This window comes from Mercenaria mercenaria, chromosome 5, assembly GCF_021730395.1.
Source record: "Mercenaria mercenaria strain notata chromosome 5, MADL_Memer_1, whole genome shotgun sequence".
Classification (NCBI taxonomy): Eukaryota; Metazoa; Mollusca; class Bivalvia; order Venerida; family Veneridae; genus Mercenaria; species Mercenaria mercenaria.
Window position 1 is genome coordinate 68,115,372 of NC_069365.1, and position 23,375 is coordinate 68,138,746.

General features: G+C 36.7%; 1 protein-coding gene across 1 annotated transcript; it reads right to left on the reverse strand.

Annotated features, from left to right (window-relative positions):
* Positions 1-677: 677 nt before the first annotated feature.
* On the reverse strand, positions 678-22,791 carry LOC123557507 (THO complex subunit 2-like). The gene is made up of 13 exons (XM_053544666.1): positions 22,717-22,791; positions 18,712-18,862; positions 18,419-18,470; positions 17,984-18,060; positions 17,577-17,698; positions 16,976-17,109; positions 16,196-16,356; positions 15,554-15,640; positions 11,950-12,099; positions 11,286-11,458; positions 9,325-9,523; positions 8,697-8,845; positions 678-927 (listed from the first exon to the last, which is right to left on the reverse strand). The coding sequence occupies exons 1-13, from the start codon at positions 22,779-22,781 to the stop codon at positions 678-680; spliced, it is 1,770 nt and encodes a 589-aa protein (XP_053400641.1). The 5' UTR covers positions 22,782-22,791.
* Between the last annotated feature and the right edge of the window lie 584 nt (positions 22,792-23,375).

A 23,375-nucleotide genomic window follows, 5' to 3' on the forward strand; every position in this document is an offset into this window, starting at 1 on the left:
AGAAGTCAAAGGTTAACATGATCATTTTCTTGTCTGGTCCATAACTCTGCCATTTATCAAGGGATTTGAAAATAATTTGACACAAATGTTACCCATATTGAGGTGTGTCACGCTTGTGACCCGGGTCTCTCAGGTCAAGGTCAAGGTTACAAAATGATTCATACCTAAACTATTCTGGCATATTTTGTTCAGACAACTGTAGCATTCTTGGGCACGCTTCGGAGAGAACTTCAAAACTTATGAACTTTCGTGAAACATGCCACAAGTTAACAGACCGCAATTATATGTTAACTAAAATACTGAAAAATGTTTTAAACCAGTACAGAAAACAAATGAAATAACTAATATTTAATCAGATATTCATGAATGTTAAAAAAACAGTAAGATCATTCTGACGCAGAAAGAACGCAGGCAAGCAAAATAATAGCAGGCTCGGTTTGATTGTCTGTTCACGAGAGAAAAAACAAAAACAAAATTTACAGCACACCCTCAGCACTAGCTTATGTTGGAATTCTGTAGATACGCAGGTATATTTGACTCGACTAGATAAATTATAACAAACACTAGAATCCAAAATTATAGCTTTTGTTTCGGCCACCACACGGCAGTTAAAGACAACATCCTTGATATCTTGTATGTTAAGCCATGTGCTTGCTGAATTAAAAGCTTGTGTTGTGTCAAGGAGGATCAGAATAATCACTTTTAGTTGCCGAATACTGTAGCTTGCTGGAACTGCATATATTGTTAAGATGGCTTTTCTCATTTGGATTGATTTCAGCCGCTTTTGATAGAATATTTGTGTTACTTGAGATGTACTTGCAATTCATCTCATCTGTGTTTCTATTGGATTGATTATTTTCACTTATTTCGCTTGCTTCTGCTGAGACTGAGCATGACTCTGAAATACTGTTGGCAACATCTTTCTGTCTAAAGCATTTGTTCATAGCAATTCCAGCAAGTAAGATAACAATGGTCGAAAGCCCCATCACATAGAAAACAATGCTCGGACAGAAAGCAACAGTTGCACCGTACAGATAAACATAAATTACAGACCCTACACAACTAGCCAGTGTTTCGGTGATACTACAAAGGGTATACATTTTTCCTAGTTCTTGTTCGTTCACAGATTTGCTAAAGACTGACCATATGCAAGGTCTGGTTAGTAATGAGACGGACCATACAGACAGTAAAGCGTATAGCATCCAAGACTTGTTGCTTGTTGTCCGGTTCCGACATACCTAGATACATTGCAAAGTAATCCTATAATTATCATTGTGGTGTCGGAAAATTTCAGTATATTGGATAGGAATGGTAATACAAGAAAATAAGTGATTCCAGTAGAAATTTTTCGAAGGGAGATATAATACGAATATCCGGATTTTGACCAATTGAAAGGCCGCGCTGTAACATACATCAAAAACACGTCCTGTACACCATGCATGTCACAACCATAAATAAATAAAAGACACAACTGTGCAATAATAAGCTTCCGAACTGTATTTGTATCCTTTTCAGTCAGCAGATCTTTATATGATTTTATTCCGCCTGTCAAGTTGGAGCAAGTGAAACTTGTTGTCTGGGTTTCTTGTGTGTTTTTAACATTTTTGTCTTTGTTTCTGTGTCTAGTTTCTATCACAAATAAAATGGTCATCAAAAGAGTTAAACAATTGAATCCTATAACAATGCTGTAAGATATCAACAACTTCCATTCCAGTACTCCTGCTAAAAACGCACCAAAACTCTGCCCGAATGCACTCATTGCATAGAGAATTGAAATATTTTTGGTTCTTTGATCATTGATTGATACCGTAGCGATGTATGCATTTACAGCCATTGCAAATACTGCCGTATTTCCTAACACGGATTGTATTAAGGTTCCAAGTAGAGCAGTCCAAATAGCAAAGGGTCCCATGTACAAGCTCACCAAAAGAAACATTGCTGATAGAATGGCTCCCACACATGGAAATGTCATCGGTATCTTCCTACCTTTTCTGTCACTCCATGCTCCACAAAATAGTGCAGAAAACATAGAAGGGGCATTCATAAACAACCGGTAGAGTATGAAATAAAAGCTGGCGTATTCCCGAACCTCGTTTTCAATTACCGGAAGTAGTTTAAGCTGATCACAAACGGTTCTGTTATCCGGAAATCGCTTTTCGCAAACGATACGCAGTAAATGTGGTCCAATTATTGTACTGAACATGCTTGTGCCACTTCTAAAGAATAAATAAATGAGGCAGACGAACACTAGTTGCATTCTAGTGGTGTCCAAGCACTTCGCAGATTGATCTCCCATTTGTACGTAAACGAAACTCGCTATTCACACTGAAAAACGAAATCATGATTGTAGAATTTAAATATTATGCAATAGCTGTGGTAATTCATGAAGAATAGTTTCAAACGTTACAAACACTAATTTATATCAGATATTTTTGAGGCAAAAGCTCAATTTTTTTTCCGACTTACCTCTTGTACAATACTTTTACCTCTTGTACAATATTTGTTAAAATGGAATATGACTTAATAAAAGCATTAATTGAATGCAGCTGGTTTAATTAAAATTCAAAACACGCAATAAATGAAACAGTATTCAAATGCGATATTGTAAATGGAAAAGATAGATTGAAGATTATATTTTATGGTCGTTAGTGGTTTCCTTTATTTTCTTTGAGTAGCATACTGGGCCTTTTGCTGGCCTTTTGTCTGTTTTAGGGCTTTTGCTCGCAGAAATTACTATCAATCTTCGATTTTAAAACGAGGCTTTTCTAATTTCAATATGAAAAAGTATACTGTTTCCAAAGGTGTCTGATTTCTAACATTTCGTACGTTCGTGTCGGTGAAGCGAAATGACGAAGTAACGAAAACACGAACGGTCGAAAACTGGACGACACGAAACATTGAAGGCGAAATAACGAATCGTGTCGGCAGGTTTTAAAAATTCTTTTTGTCACCTTTCCTTTATGCCGTGTCTTCGGGTATTCACCTCGAAAGCCGAAAGGCGAACACACGACAAATAAGCAATTTTCAATCTTTTGTGTTTTTGTATCTTCCATCCGCTAACACGAACAAATGACAAAATTTGTCATGTGTGTTCGTGTTAGCGGATAGAAGACACAAAAAAACCAACAAAAATTAATGTTCAATTTCGTCATCAGTTTGTGTATTCGCCTTCCGGTAGGAATCTTTCACATAGTAATTGTGTAACTTTTAGGAATTTAAGTTGATATCATTATAATTTTAGTTGATCAAATATAACAATATATAATTATATATATATATATTTTTTTTTTCTGAAATGTATTATTAATAGTCTCGGACGTAGAGTAATGAAACATGTAATCGGTATAGAAACAGCTGCGTTTAATTTATTTTATGTAATCTTTCAAGATTTTTGGGAAAATCTCACAGATATTTTTAACTTAGTTCAAGAACATACGACAGTATTTAATCAAAGTCAAATGCGTATGTAATTAAAATTTCGAACACGTAAGCTCTACAGCGTTAGTCGCACAGAAAATACCAACTACTTATGAAAGTCAGATAACATTGTTCAAACATTCTCAATATTTTATAGACTTTGCGTTCACCTTAGAATTAGTACGTAAATATAGCGATCATTTCAATGCTTATGCTTGAACACATAAATGCTGTGGGGAAAAGGAATGCTTACATACATTACGCCTCTATATACTACTTTTTCAGCATCATTACGTCTGACTTAGCTACGAGTGCTATCTCGATAATGCATTTTACCACACATAAAATAATTATCTAATATCAATTAATCATGTAAAATCTTTCATACTCGACAAAACGTGTTACTCAACGAGTATTTTAAGCTTTAGTACAAAAGAAGGGCGACAACGCGAAGTTTTAATACCCGCCGACACGAAGTGATCAAAGTTCGTGAGACGCCTCCGAAAATTCGTTATTTCGCTTTCAATGTTTCGTTACTTCCTTTATTTGCCTCGAAAGTCGGAAGACGAACACACGATAAATAAGCATTGTTTCGACCTTTCGTGTTTTCGTTACTTCGACATTTCGCTTCGCTGACATGAACACACGAAATGTCACAAATCAGCTCCCGTATTATTGGCATTCTAAGGAACCTAAGGAAGTTGTGATTAGTGCCTCTATTAACTTGCAAACACATAAGAGACTTTCATGTTTTACTTAAAAGTTTCACATCGCCTTATATTTATACGCTTTTCAAAATTTAATGCCTCTAATTTGGTCCTTGACCGTAGGCCTTTTTGACCTTCACTCGTAAATAACGTATGACAGCTGGTTCAGTTATTAAACTTATTACGCTACGTCACCGTCACCAACCGTGTATTTGGGCCCGCAACCATCGCGGCCAGCGTTGGCAGAACGTAGTGTACAGTGAAGAGCCTCACGTTTCAACTTTTAAATCATTAGATTTGCGAATGGAGTTGTTCTTTTGTTATCTTGAATCACGGTTAACAAAATATTGTGCAACGAGTTTGAATGAGGCGTTTCTTTTTTCTCGTTAGTGTAGCTGCATGATATAACTGATTTACAAAATCATGGAAAAATGACACAACATATTGTTGATAATAATTTTATTGCAATAACTTAAACATGTCACTTTTAAAAGAAACGACTGAAATAACTTCCTTTTGATAAAGTTTCCACCACATCTGCATCCATTAAAGACACATTGCCATCCCCAAAGCAGTTTAATAGGCTCGTACAATTCACTTGGTGGGTACAGAAGTAGCCTTGGTTTGCTGAGAAAACAAAAATGTATTATAATGTCAGTATGGAAATCCGTTCTGATTAAACTCACCTGTAAATTTCAAAAAGTAAGAAGAAATCTTATGGCTATAAAGTCAGCAGACATATTTTAATTTTAAGAACATGTGCACATATCACTAAAGATTAAAAAAAATCTGTAGAGCAATTTGAATGCACTGGTTTACACAAACCGCGAAGTTTAACAGTAATTATCAGTGATTTGAATGGTGGCTGTGTTGTGCTATTTCGTTATTTCGTTCTGCCGCAGAGCCACAACAACAAATGTCGTTATGGCGCTGCGACAAAACGTCGCCCCAACGAACGTCGTTATGACTTCCCGCCAAACGTCGCCCCGCCAAACGACCCTGGCGCCATAGCGATGTTTCTCGTTGTGTCGCTACGACAGAACGAAATAACAGATGGCATAAATCAGCCACCATATATTTGCTATGCAATGTTGCGTGTTGTTAATGAAAATCTGAACGTATTTCATACGGGAAATATGAGACTTTGTTTCATTTTTTTTTTCAAAGCGTTAAAGACATGTGCTAGTGTACATGTATGTTCAATACTTGAGCCGCGCCATGAGAAAACCAACATAGTGGGTATGCGACCAGCATGGATCCAGACCAGCCTGCGCATCCGCGCAGTCTGGTCAGGCTCCATGCTGTTCGCTTTTTAAAGCCTATTGGAATGGAGAAACTATTAGCGAACAGCATGGATCCTGACCAGACGCGCGGGTGCGTAGGCTGTCTGGATCCATGCTGGCGCATACCCACTATGTTGGTTTTCCCATGGCATGGCTCACTTATATCATTACATTAGAGGGTAAGTGTTTATAAATATTATACTTACGGTTGCATGTGCAAACACCATCTATGTATGACAAGTATATCCATTTGAACACGTCAGATGCGTAAATTCGGTTGCAACGTTATTGCTGGGACAATTTTCAGCATGAATGGTGTCACAAATTTACATACGGGCCTTATTTTATCTGTAGTGTAAATGCAGGTATTGCATCATCTTTTTGTAAATTTTTGAGTTATTGAGGTAAATGTCAGATTTCACGCATAAAATACCTCTCATGCCTTTTGTATTTCATAACTTAAATTTCCATGTAAATTTTATTAAATTCGGTTCAGTAATAAGAAAGTTGATATTTTATAAACTTCAGTAATTCATGTTTTTATCCCCAAAACCACTATAATGGGCCTCAAATTGTCAATTTCAATCCGCGCCAAAGTAGTCAGATTTCCCGGCTATATCATGATTCCCGTGGAAAAGCAAATAGTCGGAGTCCACGGCTTAGCCGCGAGTCCCATGAAATTTAGTATTTGGCGGGACATTACCCTACAAATAGACTGGACTAGATATGCCTTGCGCACACGAATGTATGTCAGATTGTTTTTTCTTGCTAGAAATTTATGCTCGATCGAGGTAAGAAATTTATTTGTTAGATTTTTGTATGATTTTTGAATTACGAAATTTATTTGGTAAATTTTTTTCCCATTCTACATAATTCTGTAACATTTACTTTTCGGCATGTGATTTTGGCTAGTTTCGGTATGTCAGGATAATTGTCTCCCCCAGGAGACATATTGTTTTTGCCCTGTCCGTCCTTCCGTCCGTCCGTCCTTCCGTCCGTCCGTCCGTACGTCACACTTCATTTCCGAGCAATAACTGGAGAACCATTTGACCTAGAACCTTCAAACTTTATAGGGTTGTAGGGCTGCTGGAGTAGACGATCCCTATTATTTTTGGGGTCACTCCGTCAAAGGTCAAGGTCACAGGGGCCTGAACATTGAAAACCATTTCCGATCAATAACTAGAGAACCACTTGACCCAGAATTCTGAAACTTCATAGGATGATTGGTCATGAAGAGTAGATGACCCCTATTGACTTTGGGGTCACTCCGTCAAAGGTCAAGGTCACAGGGGCCTGAAGAGTCCGTCCGTCCGTCCGTACGTCACACTTCATTTCCGAGCAATAACTGGAGAACCATTTGACCTAGAACCTTCAAACTTCATAGGGTTGTAGGGCTGCTGGAGTAGACGACCCCTATTGTTTTTGGGGTCACTCCGTCTAAGGTCAAGGTCACAGGGGCCTGAACATTGAAAACCATTTTTGATCAATAACTAGAGAACCACTTAACCCAGAATTCTGAAACTTCATAGGATAATTGGTCATGAAGAGTAGATGACCCCTATTGATTTTGGGGTCACTCCGTCAAAGGTCAAGGTCACAGGGGCCTGAACATTGAAAACCATTTCCGATCAATAACTAGAGAACCACTTGACCCAGAATGTTGAAACTTCATAGGATGATTGTTCATGAAGAATAGATGACTCCTTTTGATTTTGGGGTCACTCCATCAAAGGTCAAGGTCACAGGGGCCTGAACATTGAAAACCATTTCCGATCAATGACTAGAGAACCACTTGACCCAGAATGTTGAAACTTTATAGGATGATTGGTCATGAAGAGTAGATGATCTCTATTGATTTTGGGGTCACTCCATCAAAGGTCAAGGTCACAGGGTACCTAAACATGGAAAACCATTTCCAATCAATAACTAGAGAACCACTTGACCCAGAATGTTGAAACTTCATATGATGATTGTACATGCAAAGTAGATGACCCCTATCGATTTTGGGGTCACTCCATTAAAGGTCAAGGTCACAGTGGCCTGAACATTGAAAACCATTTCCGGTCAGTAACTTGAGAACCCCTTGACCCAGAATGTTGAAACTTAATAGGATGATTGCTCATGCAGATTAGATGACCCCTAATGATTTTGGCGTCACTCTGTGAAAGGTCAAGGTCACAGGGGCCTGAACATTGAAAACCATTTCCGGTCAGTAACTTGAGAACCACCTGACCCAGAATGATGAAACTTCATAGGATGATTGGTCATGCAGAGTAGATGACTTCTAACAATTTTAGGGTCACTCTGTTAAAGGTCAAGGCCACAGGGGCCTGAACATGGAAAACCATTTCCAATCAATAACTTGAGAACCTCTTGACCCAGAATGTTGAAACTTCATAGGATGATTGTTCATGCAGAGTAAATGACCTCTATTGTTTTTGGGGTCACTCCGTTAAAGGTCAAGGTCACAGAGGCCTGAACATTGATAACCAGTTCCGATCAATAACTTGAGAACCACTTGACCCAGAATGTTGAAACTTCATAGGATGATTGAACATGCAGAGTAGATGACCCCTATTGATTTTGGGGTCAGTTTGTTTAAAGGTCAAGGTCACAGTGGCCTGTTCATGTAAAATCATTTTTTGGAAATAACTTGAGAACCACTTGACCTACAATGTTGAAACTTAATAGGATGATTGGACATGCAGAGTAGATGACCCCTATTTATTTTGAGGTCACTTGATCAAAGGTCAAGGTCACAGGAGCCTGACCAGTGACTTGAGAACCACTAGCCAAGAGTGTTGAAATTTAGCGGGATGACTGGACATGCCAAGTAGATGATCCCTATTGCAGCCAACCATCAGTGTCTCTTTGACTTTTGCTCCTGACCCCTATTGACTTCTTGCCTATAGGACTTTGCATTGGGGGAGACATGCGCTTTTTTACTAAAGCATTTTCTAGTTTATTAAACTTTTCAGACTTTTGTAAATTATTTCGAAAGAGGAGTCAAAAATGTTTCGTTTATATAAGATGTAAGATTTGTACTGAAATTTGTAACATGATAATTGTAAAGTACTCTGTTTCAAAACCTTATGTCAAACATTTCGTTGTTATGGAACGCCGATACTGCATTGCACTGTAATGTATAAATCTATATGGCAAGTCTAGTACCATGTATGTAATTTATATTATTGTAATATGAAATATTGTGCCAGTCTATAGCATATAAATACAATGTCCGTTTTGTTGTATGGCATTAGACATATATTGATACAAACTATGGTATAACGTGTGAATTGCATTTAATTTTGTTAATTTGTAGTTGTAAATAATAGCTGCAGTTTCAAATGACAAGCTGGGTATAATCACTTCATCAAGTATACTCAATAAGCCGAAGTACATGAGGTTATCCTCCACACTCAAACTTCCCTGATTTCTCTGCAAAATGAAAAGAATACATTATGTCATATTTAAATATTTTCACCTTACAGTCTTCATCTATGTACAAGAATATATTCTTTTTGAAATATATCAAAAGCTATTCACAGTAAATTCAACAAGGACTATCAATTTTATCTTCCCTATGAAAGGATCTTATAGGTTATCAAAATAATATAATTTTACAGAGAAACTGCAAGTCTCATTCCTATACATTAATGAAATGATCCACATTATAACCTAAAACCATGACCTTTTAATCATTATAAAATTATTTAAAACTCTGCTATCTGGGACGAAACCAATGATTTCAAAACATGTGATTCAAAGGCTACTTTTTCAAATAGTCAAATAAAACTTTCATTCACTGACACCCAAATTATTTTCATAATTATATGAATAACAATAGCTAAGCAAATCAAATAACACCTCTGTTATATTTCTATATTTAAGATTAATTGAAATTTATACTACAGTACCTTATTCATATAAAACTTGCCGAGCCTGATCAGCTTGACTAGGAGTACCGGATCACAGGCAGCATATGGACCCAGGTAGGTAACCATTGGATATACCAGTGTGTACACCTCCTTGAATGTAGTGGCTAGCTGTACCTCAGATCCAAGCTTACCAGGTTTCACCCATTTAGCAATTATCTTTGTACTCATACCACTATTCCTGAAATGCATGTATAAACATATATGTATCTATCCATATTCATATATAGCTGAAACTTTGTATCTTGAATTTGCTTGTCTTCAAATTCAGGATATCTCAAAGAAATTTCCAAGTCTCTCTATTCAACCCGATGGATTTCGTCACAGACACACATATATGAACTTTATTAGTGAAAAACACCTGAACCAGGTTTCATTTTTTTTAAAGACATAAAATACTATGTCCATTAGAATTTTAGAAATCAAGAAAGCGCCTTATCTTCATGGATTTGGCTGGTTGAGTCAATACTAGAAATTACATCACAAATGAACAAGTTAATTACCTATTCATATTAAGAATTAAAAATCTACAAATTCATATCTACTAAGCTCAAATTACAAAATTCCATGCCCAAACAAGAGGGTCATGATGACCCTGAATCGCTCACCTGAGTAATATGAGCCACATGTTTCAAATGGCAAACTGATGCTAAAATATTAGAAAGTAGGTCAGTAGGTCACATTCATGTCACTGAAAGACAGTTTTAAGATTGGTGTGCAACTGTACATGTCACCCAAATTTCAAGGCTGTATCTTAAAAAACAAGAAAGTAGGTCAAGGTCACAGTCAAGTGATCCCTATCCGCTTGGGTCATCAGGTAATTATAATTAAACAGTCTAGGAAATATGACCTGATAATTTTTGAAGTATTTCTTATATAACTCATTATTATAACAAATGACCCCCCGGCCCAGGGGCATAATTTGAAAAAAACTTATTAGAGATCCACCATATATGGCTTGGTACCCCCAGGGCAGGGCCTCTTTTCACCCCAGGGACATAATTTGAACAATTTTGGTATAGAAACACTAGGAAAGGCAACATACTTAATATCAAAAGCCTAGGCCTTGCAGTTTCAGGCAAGAAGTTTTTTAAAGTTTTTTTTCCTATGTAAGTCTGTAAAACATGAGTGTGTGTGTGTGTGTTCGGGTTTAACGTCTTTCTCAACAATTTTTCAGTCATATGAACGACGGTGTCTACTTGTAGCAGTGAGCACAATGCCCAACTTTATAGTGCTGCCTCACTGGAATATCACGCCGTAGACACATGACATGATACCCCACCCAGTCACATTATACTGACACCGGGCTGACCAGTACTAGTACTATCCTCTTAATGCTGAGCGCCAAGCTGTAAAACATGAGACCCCCCCCCCCCCCTCAGGGCAGGGCCTCTTTTCATCCCAGGGGCATAATTTGAACAATTTTGGTAGAGGACCACAAGGCAATGCTACATACAAAATATAAAAGGCCTAGGTCATGTGGATTAAGACAAGAAGATTTTTAAAGTTTTTTACTATATAAGTCTATGTAAAACTTGTGACCCCCGGGGCAGTGCCTCGTTTCACCCCCAGGGGCACAATTTGAACAATCCTAATAGAGAACCATAAGCTGATGTCACATGTTAAATATCAAGGCTCTACGCCATGTGGTTTTGGACAAGAAGATTTTTAAAGTTTTTCCTTTCGGTTGCCATGGCAACCAGAGTTCTGCATGGAATTTTAATTCTTTGAACAATTTGAAAGGGGACCACCCAAGGATCATTCCTGTGAAGTTTGGTGTAATTCTGCCCAGTGGTTTTCAAGAAGATTTTTTTTAGAAAATGTTGACGAACGCACGACTGACGACGGACGACAAACATTGCGCAGTCACAAAAGCTAACCATGAGCCTTTGGCTCAGGTGAGCTAAAAACTAAATGAATTCACAGTATATAACACTATTTACTTTCTGTACACAGGATCCATGACTGTATGTATGAGGGCACACAGTGCTGCAGCTACAGGCTTGTATGTGGTACCGAAGAACTCTGGTAGTCTATCTAAGATTGATTTTGACTTCTCCCAGGCTCCTATACTCAACAGTGCTTCAACCAGGCCCAGCTTCTGATTATTTTTGTGCTGAAATACATGTCAAACATAGGACAACAAAGTTACAAACAGTTTATTCATCCCCCACTACAAGATCAAATTACTTCCACTGAATGAAAATCACATGCCTAATATCTAAATGTAAAGCGTGGTGTTCTAGCCCTACCCAGGAAAATTTTTTTCATCTCATTTAGTAATGCAGCATTAACTGAAGCATTATGGAGCAATGTTAGAGATAAAACTGAATATGAAGATTAAAGTCAGAGTATAACACTACTGTGAAATCATTTAAATTCGCTGGCATAAATTTCGCGCAAACGTGAAAAAGTGCTGTTTCGCGCGGGCTTTAATTTGCGCATTTTCAATTTATAAATAAAAAAATAAATTAAAAAAATAATAATAGTGCAGTGTTAAATTCGCGCATTAGTTCTAGCGCGAAATACATGAAAATTCGTCCTACGCGAATAAAAATGATTTCACAGTATTAGTGAACATGATAAACTTTAAGGTAAAATATTTACAGGATCAATTTTGATGGCATCTTCCTCTTTTTTCTTGTCCTCATTTGCCTTGTCGGACAGATTGACAACCATCAGTTTTCTGGCATACTGTTTAGCATCATTCATTTCTTTCTTACTGTGTTCTGTGATAGTGCTATCAGGGGGATATAGCTGCAAAATATTAATATGTCTCAATATAACAGATCTCTTTATAACATATCTCCATGTAATACAGTGAAACACCGCTCGATCGAGGTCGCAAGGGGATGAGCAAAATGCTCGAGTTATCCATGGTTTCGAGCGATTCAAGCATTAACCAACATACGAAGAAAAATCAAGTTTGTTTTACCAATTGTCATCGGGATCGTTTGCAGAGGAAACGGTGATGCGTAATAGTTATACACTCGTGACATTTCAAAAAACGTATTACAAACGTTATCTACGGTAGACGTTTCAATATGTAATTTGTAAATGGCACATGTGAAAAAACAATTAAGACTTTTACTCTTTTTATTTTTATTTATCAACAAGAGCATATAGAAATTAGATTTTCATTCATTCATTTCATTTCATAAATTCATGCACGAAAGCGTATCATGTAACAAATTAAGGACATACAAACAATACAAGAAATGTTAAAAACAAAGCACATTCATTTTAACACATGAAATATTTAACGGTTTAACATTTCATATTTAAAGGTTTAACATTTCAATTTGTTCTTACTTTATTTTTTAAATCCTTCATGAATGAAAATTGTCTTTTTATCGGCACACACTAAGATAAACACTGAGCACTAACTGTTTAAATCACTTTATGTTTGTTTGCACATAATATTTTAGCACGTCCTTCGAATGATTTACTGATTAATATCTCTGTTAAACATCTTAATTGACGTTTGTTTGAGTTTATTCACTTCAGTCATTTTCCCCCTAAGAATTGTTCGTGAAATGGCACAAAGCAGCTTAGATTCCTTGTGTGTGTCTTCCATAGACTCGAGGAATTCTCGAACGGTTGTTAGCGCAGCCATGGCTTCATCAGCGGTGGGAGGCGGGGGCGACTGAAAATCGTCATCCTCGTCATCGTCGTCGGCTATGTTATCTTCGTGGATCTCTTTTCTTGAATCGATCACCTGACTTGATGATTTCAGAGTCTGTAGCAGAGGCTGATGTTGTTGCGTCGTTGTCGTCAAACTCCAAAAACGAACCAAGCAATTCGGATGATGTACCCATACTGGCAAGTCTAGCAAGTGGTATATCGTCAAGTTCGTCGGTGTCGTCGTCATCTCCCTGCTCATCGATGATCTGTAACGTGAACCCTGCATGACGATAGCAGTTTGTTATTGTTGTTGGTGTAACGCACTCCCATGACTGCTGAAGAAGACGGAGTGCATCTAGTACTGACAACGTGAAGTCATGGCTGTTGTCAATGGCTGAAAGCTGGCGGAGTACGACTCTTTTTCTGTAATGGACTTTGAGATTCTGGATCACTCCCTGGTCCATCGGTTGTGTTTTACTGGTGGTGTTTGGTGGCAGAAATATCAGCTCAATATTACTGAGGTTCTCAAGTTTCGGGTGACAAGGTGCGTTGTCTACAACCATTGCGATACGTCTGCCGCGGCGTTTCATGTCACGGTCAATTTTCCTGAGCCAGTCTTCAAAGATCTGCCCCATCATCCAGGCTTTTTTGTTGCTTGTATATTGCGTTGGTAAGGTTTTGACGTTCTTGAAGCATCTGGGTTTCGCAGATTTACCGATTACAAACAATGGCAGTTTGTCGGTGCCGGACATATTGATGCATACCATTACAGTCAACCGTTCTTTGCTACGTTTCCCGCCATTACAGTCGATCCCTTTGAAGTCTAACGCCTTCTCGGGTAACATTTTGAAAAATAACCCAGTTTCGTCGGCATTGTAGACATCTTCAGCGTTGTACCTTTGTAGAAGGTCAGTGCGTGTCTTCTTCCATGCCTCAATGTCGTCAGAAACGTCATTTACGCTCCTACTTTCCCCATTGATTGACCGAAAAACGATCCCATTACGTTCCTTGAATCGATCGAGCCATCCAGTGGTACCATGGAAGTCTTCAATCTGCAGGCTCTGAGCATATTGTTCAGCTTTCGCAATCAGAATTGGACCTGACAGCACTGCATCTTTGTCCCTTGCAAATTTAAACCATTGTAGACGCGCCGACTCTAATTCGTCCCATTTTCCCGTTTTCATGGTTTTCCGTTTCGGACTGTAGGTAAGATACCCTTCTTTGATGTTTACGGCGTTTTTCACCCATGTAGACAGCGTGCTGCTGTTGATCTTCAAATCTCGAGCTATCTGAGCCTTGGACTTCTGACCCTTTTCGACCTCCATGATAGCGTTGTATTTCACCTCAATAGTTTTGACATCAAGCTTAAGCTTTATACCAGTTTTTCCCGTTGCCGACGGCTTCTGTTTTTCCGATCTAGCTATCCCCCCATGACTGGGTCCTTCACTAGATTGCTCGGATTGACAATATTGAAAAGGCATAGGAGCCACGGACATGATTTGACAATATAAAGAAGGTACCGGAGCAACTGGTCTGGTATTGACAATATAGAGAAGGTAAGCGAAACGACATGGAAATTTTCAAGTTATAAATCTGCTTTTTTCTTATTTCTGCCGCTTTTATTTGAAAAACTGTACTCGAACTCGTAATTTACTTCTCCAAATTAAGATCTCATAATTATCATCTCAATTTTATGAAAAGATTTTATTATTTTCTTTATCTGCATGCAAACAACTGCTGATTAAAATATTAAGATCTCATCAGATCAGATATACCGACAAACAAACATTTAAGATAGTCGCGGAATAGACCACACAATTCTCATGGCGTGCGAAAATTTTAAATTAACCGATGCATTCTGAATGGCGAAGGTGTGAAAAATTTTGACACCTCTGCTCGAGTTAGCCAGAAGCAACAAAGAGTAAATTAATACACAGGGACCAGGTGTCATGCTCGAGCGACCCAGCCATGGTAATTTCACATAGGAAATAGAAGGAAATCAGCCGGGACCGCATTCATTGCTCGAGCGAGCCCGGGTGCTCGAGTCATCGATGCTCGAGCGAGCGGTGTTTCACTGTATATCTCAATGTAACATATCAGAAGAATACATACCTCTTCATCATATCATGATCTTTCTACTCATCATACCAACAAAACATTTCATACACCTTTTCATCATATCAACATAATATCTCTCAACAATGTAAACATTTTCATCATATCAAGATACAATCTATCTATAATATATACATTTTCATCATATCAAATTATCAATAAACATCTCCACAATATATTCCTATTCATCATAACCTGAATAGAATGTATCTTTCTTCTTTAATACATGTGCTAGGATGTGAACTACTGTCTTGTAGTGTACATTTGGGTATGAAATACATGAACATGTTTAAAGTGTACATATTCCAAGAGCATTCAAATTAATTTATGCAGTAATAACTGTGATTCCTGGTCTTCCCTTTCATTTAATTTATCTGAAGTTGCATACTTTTAAAGAATAACTTTCAAGATTATTTTCATATACATGTACGTAACACTGCTGTCATTACATGTAAACATCAGTTCAACTTACATGTGGGTATAATGTATCCAATTGAACCAGTTCATTTTTCATCAACAAGGCTGCAAGCTTGAACAAAGACATTGGTGTTTCATCATCCTGTAAATGAAAATATTAATCTTTGTTGAAGTGTATGAAAGGATGTTTCAAGTATCTATTGTCTTTTGTTTTCTTTGAAAGGTCTGAATAATAAAAGCTGTGAGAAAATTGACGACTCAATTAAGCATTACATCTAAAACCCTGTAGATGAGCTGGTCATGATGATCAGTGGAACACTGCACTTCACTTCAATTAAAATGCTGCTGACAATCTTTGATAAATTTGCTTGTGAGATTCAAACAAATTATTCAATATTATGTTTGACAAAATTCAGTTGCCTAACTTGACCTGTTCTTTTGTAATTCTGAATCAGTACTATCTTTTTCTTTGCAAGTCATGAACAAATCTCCAATGGATCAGTGCTTGGAGACAAGTCACAACAAATGCACATCCTTCCGCCAAATTGTCAAGGAAGTCAAACTTACAACCTCTCTCTACTTACTAGTTACACTGGCAGACTTAGAGACATTATGGCAGCTTTAACACTATCATACAGCATCTGACAGCCACATGAGGAAAATACCCCTTCATTTTAATAACCTTATAGTACATTACCTTAAAGAATTGAAACTTAAACCCAAGACAATGACACAGTGTTATATTGTCCTTCACATAAGCCTGTATCAATGGCACATAGAAATCCTCCAACTCGGGACGGTTTTCAAATGATTCCAGTAAAATGTCTATCACACGATTTGGATCCAAGTTGAAACAACCTGAAATATCATAGCAAACAAATTACAATTGAGCACCGCCATGAGAAAACCAACATAGTGGCTTTGCGACCAGCATGGATCCAGACCAGCCTGCACATCTGCACAGTCTGGTCAGGATCCATGCTGTTCGCTTTCAAAGCCTATTGCAATTAGAGAAACCGTTAGCGAACAGCATGGATTGGATCTTGACTAGATTGCATGGATGCACAGGCTGGTCTGGATCCATGCTGGTCGCAAAGCCACTATGTTGGTTTTCTCATGGCGCGGCTCAATTAATAAACTAACTTTATGCCTTGAAAATATTTATTAACACTTTATACTTTCTTACTGCTAAAAACATTTCAATCATAAACAAAAGCCAATATTTCACATGTGTAAAAAAAAAACATATCTACAATGCTGATTGAATCATTTCAAAAAGTATCTCCAACCATAAAACACTAAATTCCTCTCTAAGGCAACTACTTTACACAGAAACACTGCAAAATTTTCATATTTCAGTAAGTTCATACCAAAGGCATTTACAAAATATTTTTCGCCCAAAAACTTGAATGATATGCTTTAACTAAGCATTTACACTACAACTACTTTCTTTCATATGTTAATGTGAACAGTTTACCAATTAAGGATTTTATATTCTGTAAGACAACTTCCGGTGTTAGCTTTTCTGTAATTTCCTGATTTAGTTCTGTCACAAGCTTTGAGTATCCTTCACTTTCTTCTCGTAGCAGGTTAAACTTCTGCTGTTTGTAACTGAAAAACAATACAAGTTGCATTTCAATTGGATTGAAACTGAAGCAAATGTTGAGTATACAAGGAAATGTAACAGACAGACTGGTGGATGGACATTACAAACACTGTATACTTCCCAGGTCTGCAACACCTGGGCATAGAAATTGCCACAACAAACACAGCTACAGATACAGAGCTACAAATTAATTGTTAATAAAACACAGCTGTGGTCTCAAAAATTTGGAACAACCTCAAGCCTGTTTCAAGTATTGCAGAAGACCATTTTGTTAGTAAATGACTGGCTGCTGTCCTATCACAGAACAGCTAAATAATTTTCAAATAATCTGAATTAATTCAAAACACCACACCAAATGCCAAAGTTTTCATAATATCAAATTTTCAAGAATACTTTTAGAGCTGAACAATCCCTTAAATGTGTCAATCGAAAATAAAATACTTTGATAACAACAATGCTATAGTATACATACTAAAGTCTCGTCTTTATTTTCACATGTTTCTGTGTGAAAACAGTTTTGTTTGGTACAAGTCCAGAATTCTCAAGTGTATCATGATCCAACCGTGACTTCAGTAGAGATTCACAATCAAAACTCTGCAGGTAAAGAAATCAGCAAAAATACGTAAACAATGAACAGCACAGAAGAATAATACATCTCTTGTAAGTTTTTTTAATTATATGCATGGAGTAAAATAACCTATTTTGTTACCATCAAACTGGTTCAAAAACATTTAATAAGCACAGCTGAAGATCACTGACATCTAAATAGTGATTACATCCCAATATTGATAGCTGTATAAATGTATGCTCTTGCAGAGTAGTCTCTAAAACAACGTTTTGAAGATATCAACAACTAAAGGAAACAGGTTTTGTTCTTACCAGAGAAAAAGTTTGAACTAAACTATAAAATCTGTCCCTGGCACCTTTAACCTCATCAACACAGTTCAGCTCTACATCTGTAAAAATATACAAAAAGAATAAAAGTTTCCTAATAATAAACTTTAATAATTGTGATAATTTCAGCAATTTTAAGGTCGGCTGATGTCATATATGTGCCTAAGTCCAAGTGCTAGTACTAGCTTATACTTCCCAATTAACTGACATCTTTCCCACATGAATCAGAGGTGTATGATGAATGACAAAATCCTGGCAGATTTCAAGAAAATCTACATTGCATTAGTGACATTTTATTCAAACTTGATACTGGCACCTTAGTTGTAAAGGAACAGTCATTTGAAGAATTTGTGTAAGCTTAAAAATCAGATTTACCAAAAATGACACTTTGTGCTGAAGACATAATATTTATAAGTTTACCTAATAGTCCAAGAACATCAACCACCAAGGACACAAAATCAGGGAAATGATCCTGAAATTATAACAAAACACCAATATTACAAAGTAGACTCTAGAAAGCAATTCTAAATAGCTATAATTTTAATAATTACTTACATAACAAATTAAACTTTCTCATGACATTTTTTTGTAACATATATTTTTAGGCAGCCGCCTTATAATATTTATAACACAGCTTCTGTTCTACATGAAAGTGTAACTGGTAATATATAAATTACCTAGAAAATCAAGTAAATTTATTTATATCCACCAACCTTGAGGTCTGCAAAAGCATGTACAGCCTGTTCTTGTTTCAGGTTCCCCCTGACCACATGTAGACAAACATCGAACACAGCTTGTCTGAAGTCATGACTACCAAGACTAGCTAACACCGTTTTATCACCAACACCATTGCAGTAACGTATGCTAAAAATATCAAATAATACAAAAATATCAGTGACGGCTTAATCTTAAAGTAGTCATCTCAAAAAGGGGACTTTTACAACTAAACTGACAAGTTGTTTGCTATTACATAACTTTTATTTTACAATTTCATTTGAGTTTTGCTAGAATCGGTCTTTTTGGACATTAATGAAGCAATTCTAACTAATCTTAGTAAGAATTGCCTATTTTAAGCTAGGCCCAGACCATTTTATTCTTTTTTTAAACATTTCTCACTTCACCAGCCTGCTGATTTCCATCAGGGGACTGAAAATTTACTTTTTCAGCTGCACCATGTAACCTCTAATTTCTCTTTTAATAACAGGTCAGTACCATTCACATTAAACATCATTCTAAGTAAAGAACTCCAAGGGTAGAAATGGGAACATTTTGAAGTTTCAAAATAGGCAGTATAGGGCTGTCTCGAGGTCTGGTGATCAATATAAAAACTGAATGGTATTTAAAAGACATAAAAGACAAGATTGTTATAAATTTATCTTTAAAAAGCAGGAGATGATTTCAAAACTTTGCTTTATTTTTTTTTTTGTTATTCAAAATACATTGCAAGTTAAGGAAACAAGTATTTATCATTCTTTAATCTCAAGAAAAACACAATATTTTTAGCCAGTTCAATAAATGTTTTATAGCCCTTTGTCTGTCGTAAGGAAAGCTCTATCAAATTTGTGGTTTTTCCCGGGACTGACAATCAGGGGTGTAACTGTTTCAAGTTATCGCAGTTTATAACCCATCTGAGTTATTGCTTAAACTTTCATAACTTGTTTCAGTTATCATAAAATATTACAAAGCCCTCCAGTGACAATTCCTCATTATGAATGAGACTAATGCAATTATTTCTTGAATCCTTCGACCTTTTATCTTTCCAGCTATGCAGTAAAAATTTTTTACGCAAGGCTGATAAATGTTTTAAAGCTATGAAACTCTTAATATCCCATTATGCTTATCAGGTCATGCTCAGACTAAAAGAGAATTTGATTAAACACAGTTTGCTACTAATTTCACTTTAACGGTCACTTTGTGAGAACAGCAAAAAGACTTTTTTTGAATAACCTACCTGAGTTAACTACACTCGAAACCCGTTTTAACGCTACTCGATATACCCCGGTCCTCGGTATAACGCTGTATGGCCTTGGCGCCCATATTTTAGAGGGTAAAAAAAAAAAATTTTAAATAAAAAAAAAAAAAATCCGCGGATGTTACTTAATTTGACCATAACCAGAGTTAAAACTACAAGTACGTGTACTTTAACACCTTTCCATGACAACTGTCACAAAAATCAATAATCGTCTGCTAGCTTACTTGTTTGCGTATCGCCTTTGTTAAAGTTTCAATACATGTAGACATGTGACAATTAGGCAATCAGTACCGTGTCAAAATTAGATTGTTTGCATAACAAGCGTGTAACATTGGTCAGTCAACTATCAAACCGTTTGAGTTTGCACCAATCAAGCAGATGGTATGATCACTTGAGTGAATAAAAAATCGAATTTTGTAATAAACTGCAGCCGTTTTTTGTAATCATCACACTCAATTCTTTGGAAATAACGAAGATTCGATGCACTGAAAGCCTTACTGAGAATGTGCTCCCTTTTTAATATCGTATATCAACGACGATGATTTAAAAAATTTCTATCTTATTTATCGATTTCCTTCATGTTAATCTATTCAAAATTAATTTTTTTAAGACTGTCCGCGTTTTTTCTCTTTTAGTTACATAAACCCCTAGTGCAATTGCAGTGCATATGTAATTCTCACGACCGCGCACTCCTCACACAGCATTAGATATGTTTACTTCCAGGATACACAAATCCAATTTTCTTCTATAATCACGACAAAATGAGAAGATGACACAGCGTTATAATTCTTTTAATGTATTTTTCAGTAGCATTTAAGGTAAATAAATGTTTATATGATTCTTATTTCTTATTAACATAAAACAGCGTCCAAAATACGTTACCGGTGGGTGGGGTATTGCGTATACCGCTGATACGATCAACCCGCGTTATAAATTTAACCCCGCTAGATCCGCGGGTCTCAAACCTTGGACCCCAACGACAGCGTTATAACGGGGTCCCAGTGTATATTTTATAACTAATACAGGTTATAAAATGCTTGAAAAAGTAACTGAAATAGGTTACAACCTACATAACTTAAAACAGTTACACCCCTGACTGACTGAAGAATTAAAAGGATTAACATAATGGTTTCTTTGGTAATTTTGACCTGGATTGTGCTCATAATCTGATTTAGGGAGAAGTGGGAAGTCTGCATCAATTTTTTATTTCTACCTCAACGCCATCTTTTTTAATTTTCTAATTTTGGCTTTATTTCTAGATGGACTGTTTTAACTCTCTACGAATATCTTAGTAAGCATATAAACCGGATGGCTAGTCACTGCAATAAACAATTTTCAGAAGCTAAATTAGATCCAATTAGCCTGTAGTTTTCGTACATGCCCAAAAGACAAAACAACTGCATTTCGGTAGAATGCACTATAGCAGTCCCTGGAAGTTTAAAATGGGCATATGTAGCAAGTTGGGGTGTGGAGCAATGCCAGATTGTTGAGGTATTCATCTAAAATAAAAGCTTTACCCCTTACAAATTTTAGACATTTTTAAAAGTGCAAGTGCTCCCTGCATTTTCTCTGCCAACTGATATTTTTACTAGATATGACAAATTTGTGTCATATTCAGTTAGGAAGTAAAGCATCAACAAAATACAGTCCAAGAGCTGATCAAATGTTAATTCCTTTCAACCACAGACACTTGGGGGTCAGCACCCCTCCCCCTCCCTATCTGCCCCTGCCAACCTTAAGCCAATATATTTTCGTCTTTTAAAACAAACTAAGCACATATCTCTATCAAACTACAACTTCTGTTCCCATTTCAACATGTTTAAAAAACTCCCATATTCCTATCAATGCTCAGAAAAACTAAAGACAACTTACTCGAGCATTTTCAATACCAATAACTTGTCCAAGGAATATGAAAATAGATCCCAGCTTGATTTGCGCTGGTCAAATTCACTAAAAGAGCTGGGACACAGATGATATCTTCAGTGGTTATAATAAAAATACTCGCTGTAAAAGTCAACTGTCGCAACGGCTGAGAGGGTACAGGCGCTGGTTCAGTAAACTCTGTTTTTGTCAGGACCGCTGATTTGCTCCGCGCTATGGACAATCTTTTTTTTCTTTTTTAAATGATCTTTTTATTCATTAAAAAGAATATGAAAATATTACATTTAAAAAAAAAAAAGAAAAAAAAGATCGTCCATAGCACGGAGTGAACCAGCAGCCCTGACAAACACAGGGTTTACTGAACCAGCGCCTGTACCCTCTCGGCAGTTGACTTTTACAGCGAATATTTTTATTATAACCAATGACAATATCGTCTGTGTCCCGGCTCTTAATAGTAAATTTAACCTGTGCAACATCAAGCTGGGATCTATTCTTGTATTCCTTGGACAAGCTATTTGTATTGAAAATGCTCGGAGAAAGTTGTCTTTACTTCAGGATGTTTAGTTTTTCTGAGCATCTACAGGAATATGGGAGTTTTTTAAACATGTTGAAATGGTAACAGAAGTTGTTGTATGATCGAGATATGTGCTCAGTTTGTTTTAAAAGACGAAAATATATTGGATGAAGGTTGGCAGTGGCGGATTGGGAGGGGAAGGGATGCTGACCCCAAAGTGTCTGTGCTTTCAACAGCATTCGAATCTTCGTGAGGACGAAAGAAAAAGATATAACTTCTGATTTATAAAAAATACATGCATAGATACCAATAGTTCAAACTGAAACGATCTTATATTTAAACTCAACTTACAACTCCTGCTTTCCTGATTTTTCCCATGATTTACAATGTTCAACCGTCACACACGACGCCGCCATCTTTTCCTGTGACGTCATTGACCGGTTGAAGCGTACCCATATCGAAACGTACCTACCTTTGGTCCTACCATCGGTTTTTTTGGCAAGTATACCTCAAACGATATAATCTTACGTATTTTGACATTTTAGCATACATATTTGACATAATGGCATCTTTTTATTATTTGGTAAATCGCTCCACTTTGCAAAAATTCAACTTCAACTGTGTTTCTTCCCACAATCAACTTTGATTATAACTGGAAGGTCGGGGTGTCATTTAATAGTATTTACTAAAACCTTGCTATGATACAAGTTGTAAGACATAGTTAAAAATAAAACAGAATAAAAAGTAATAAAAACAAGATGATTCTGTTAGAATATGTAAGCAGCTAAGCTGTTAGTGAGACACTGAAGGCTTGCACTGGCCTTGATGTTGTATGGGAGTTCATTCCAATATCTGATTGTACGAGGGAAGAAAGAGTTGATGTGGAACTGTGTTCGTGAGAACGGCACAAAGAAGTTATTGTTTCTAGATGGTGTTAAGTGGTTGTGGTCTACCATGATAATGCTATTAGAGATTTGGTACAGCATGATCAGTTAAGCATTAATCTACGT

What these genes read in the sequence shown, in the direction of transcription:
- LOC123557507 (XM_053544666.1), bottom strand. Translation starts at nt 22,781, where the DNA reads ATGGCGGCGTCGTGTGTGACGGTTGAACATTGTAAATCATGGGAAAAA. An exon ending in ATGCCATCAAAATTGATCCT is followed by an intron (nt 11,459 to 11,949) that starts GTAAATATTTTA and finishes CATGTATTTCAG; the next exon opens with CACAAAAATAATCAGAAGCT. An exon ending in AAATTAAATGCAATTCACAC is followed by an intron (nt 928 to 8,696) that starts GTTATACCATAG and finishes CAAATGCTTTAG; the next exon opens with ACAGAAAGATGTTGCCAACA.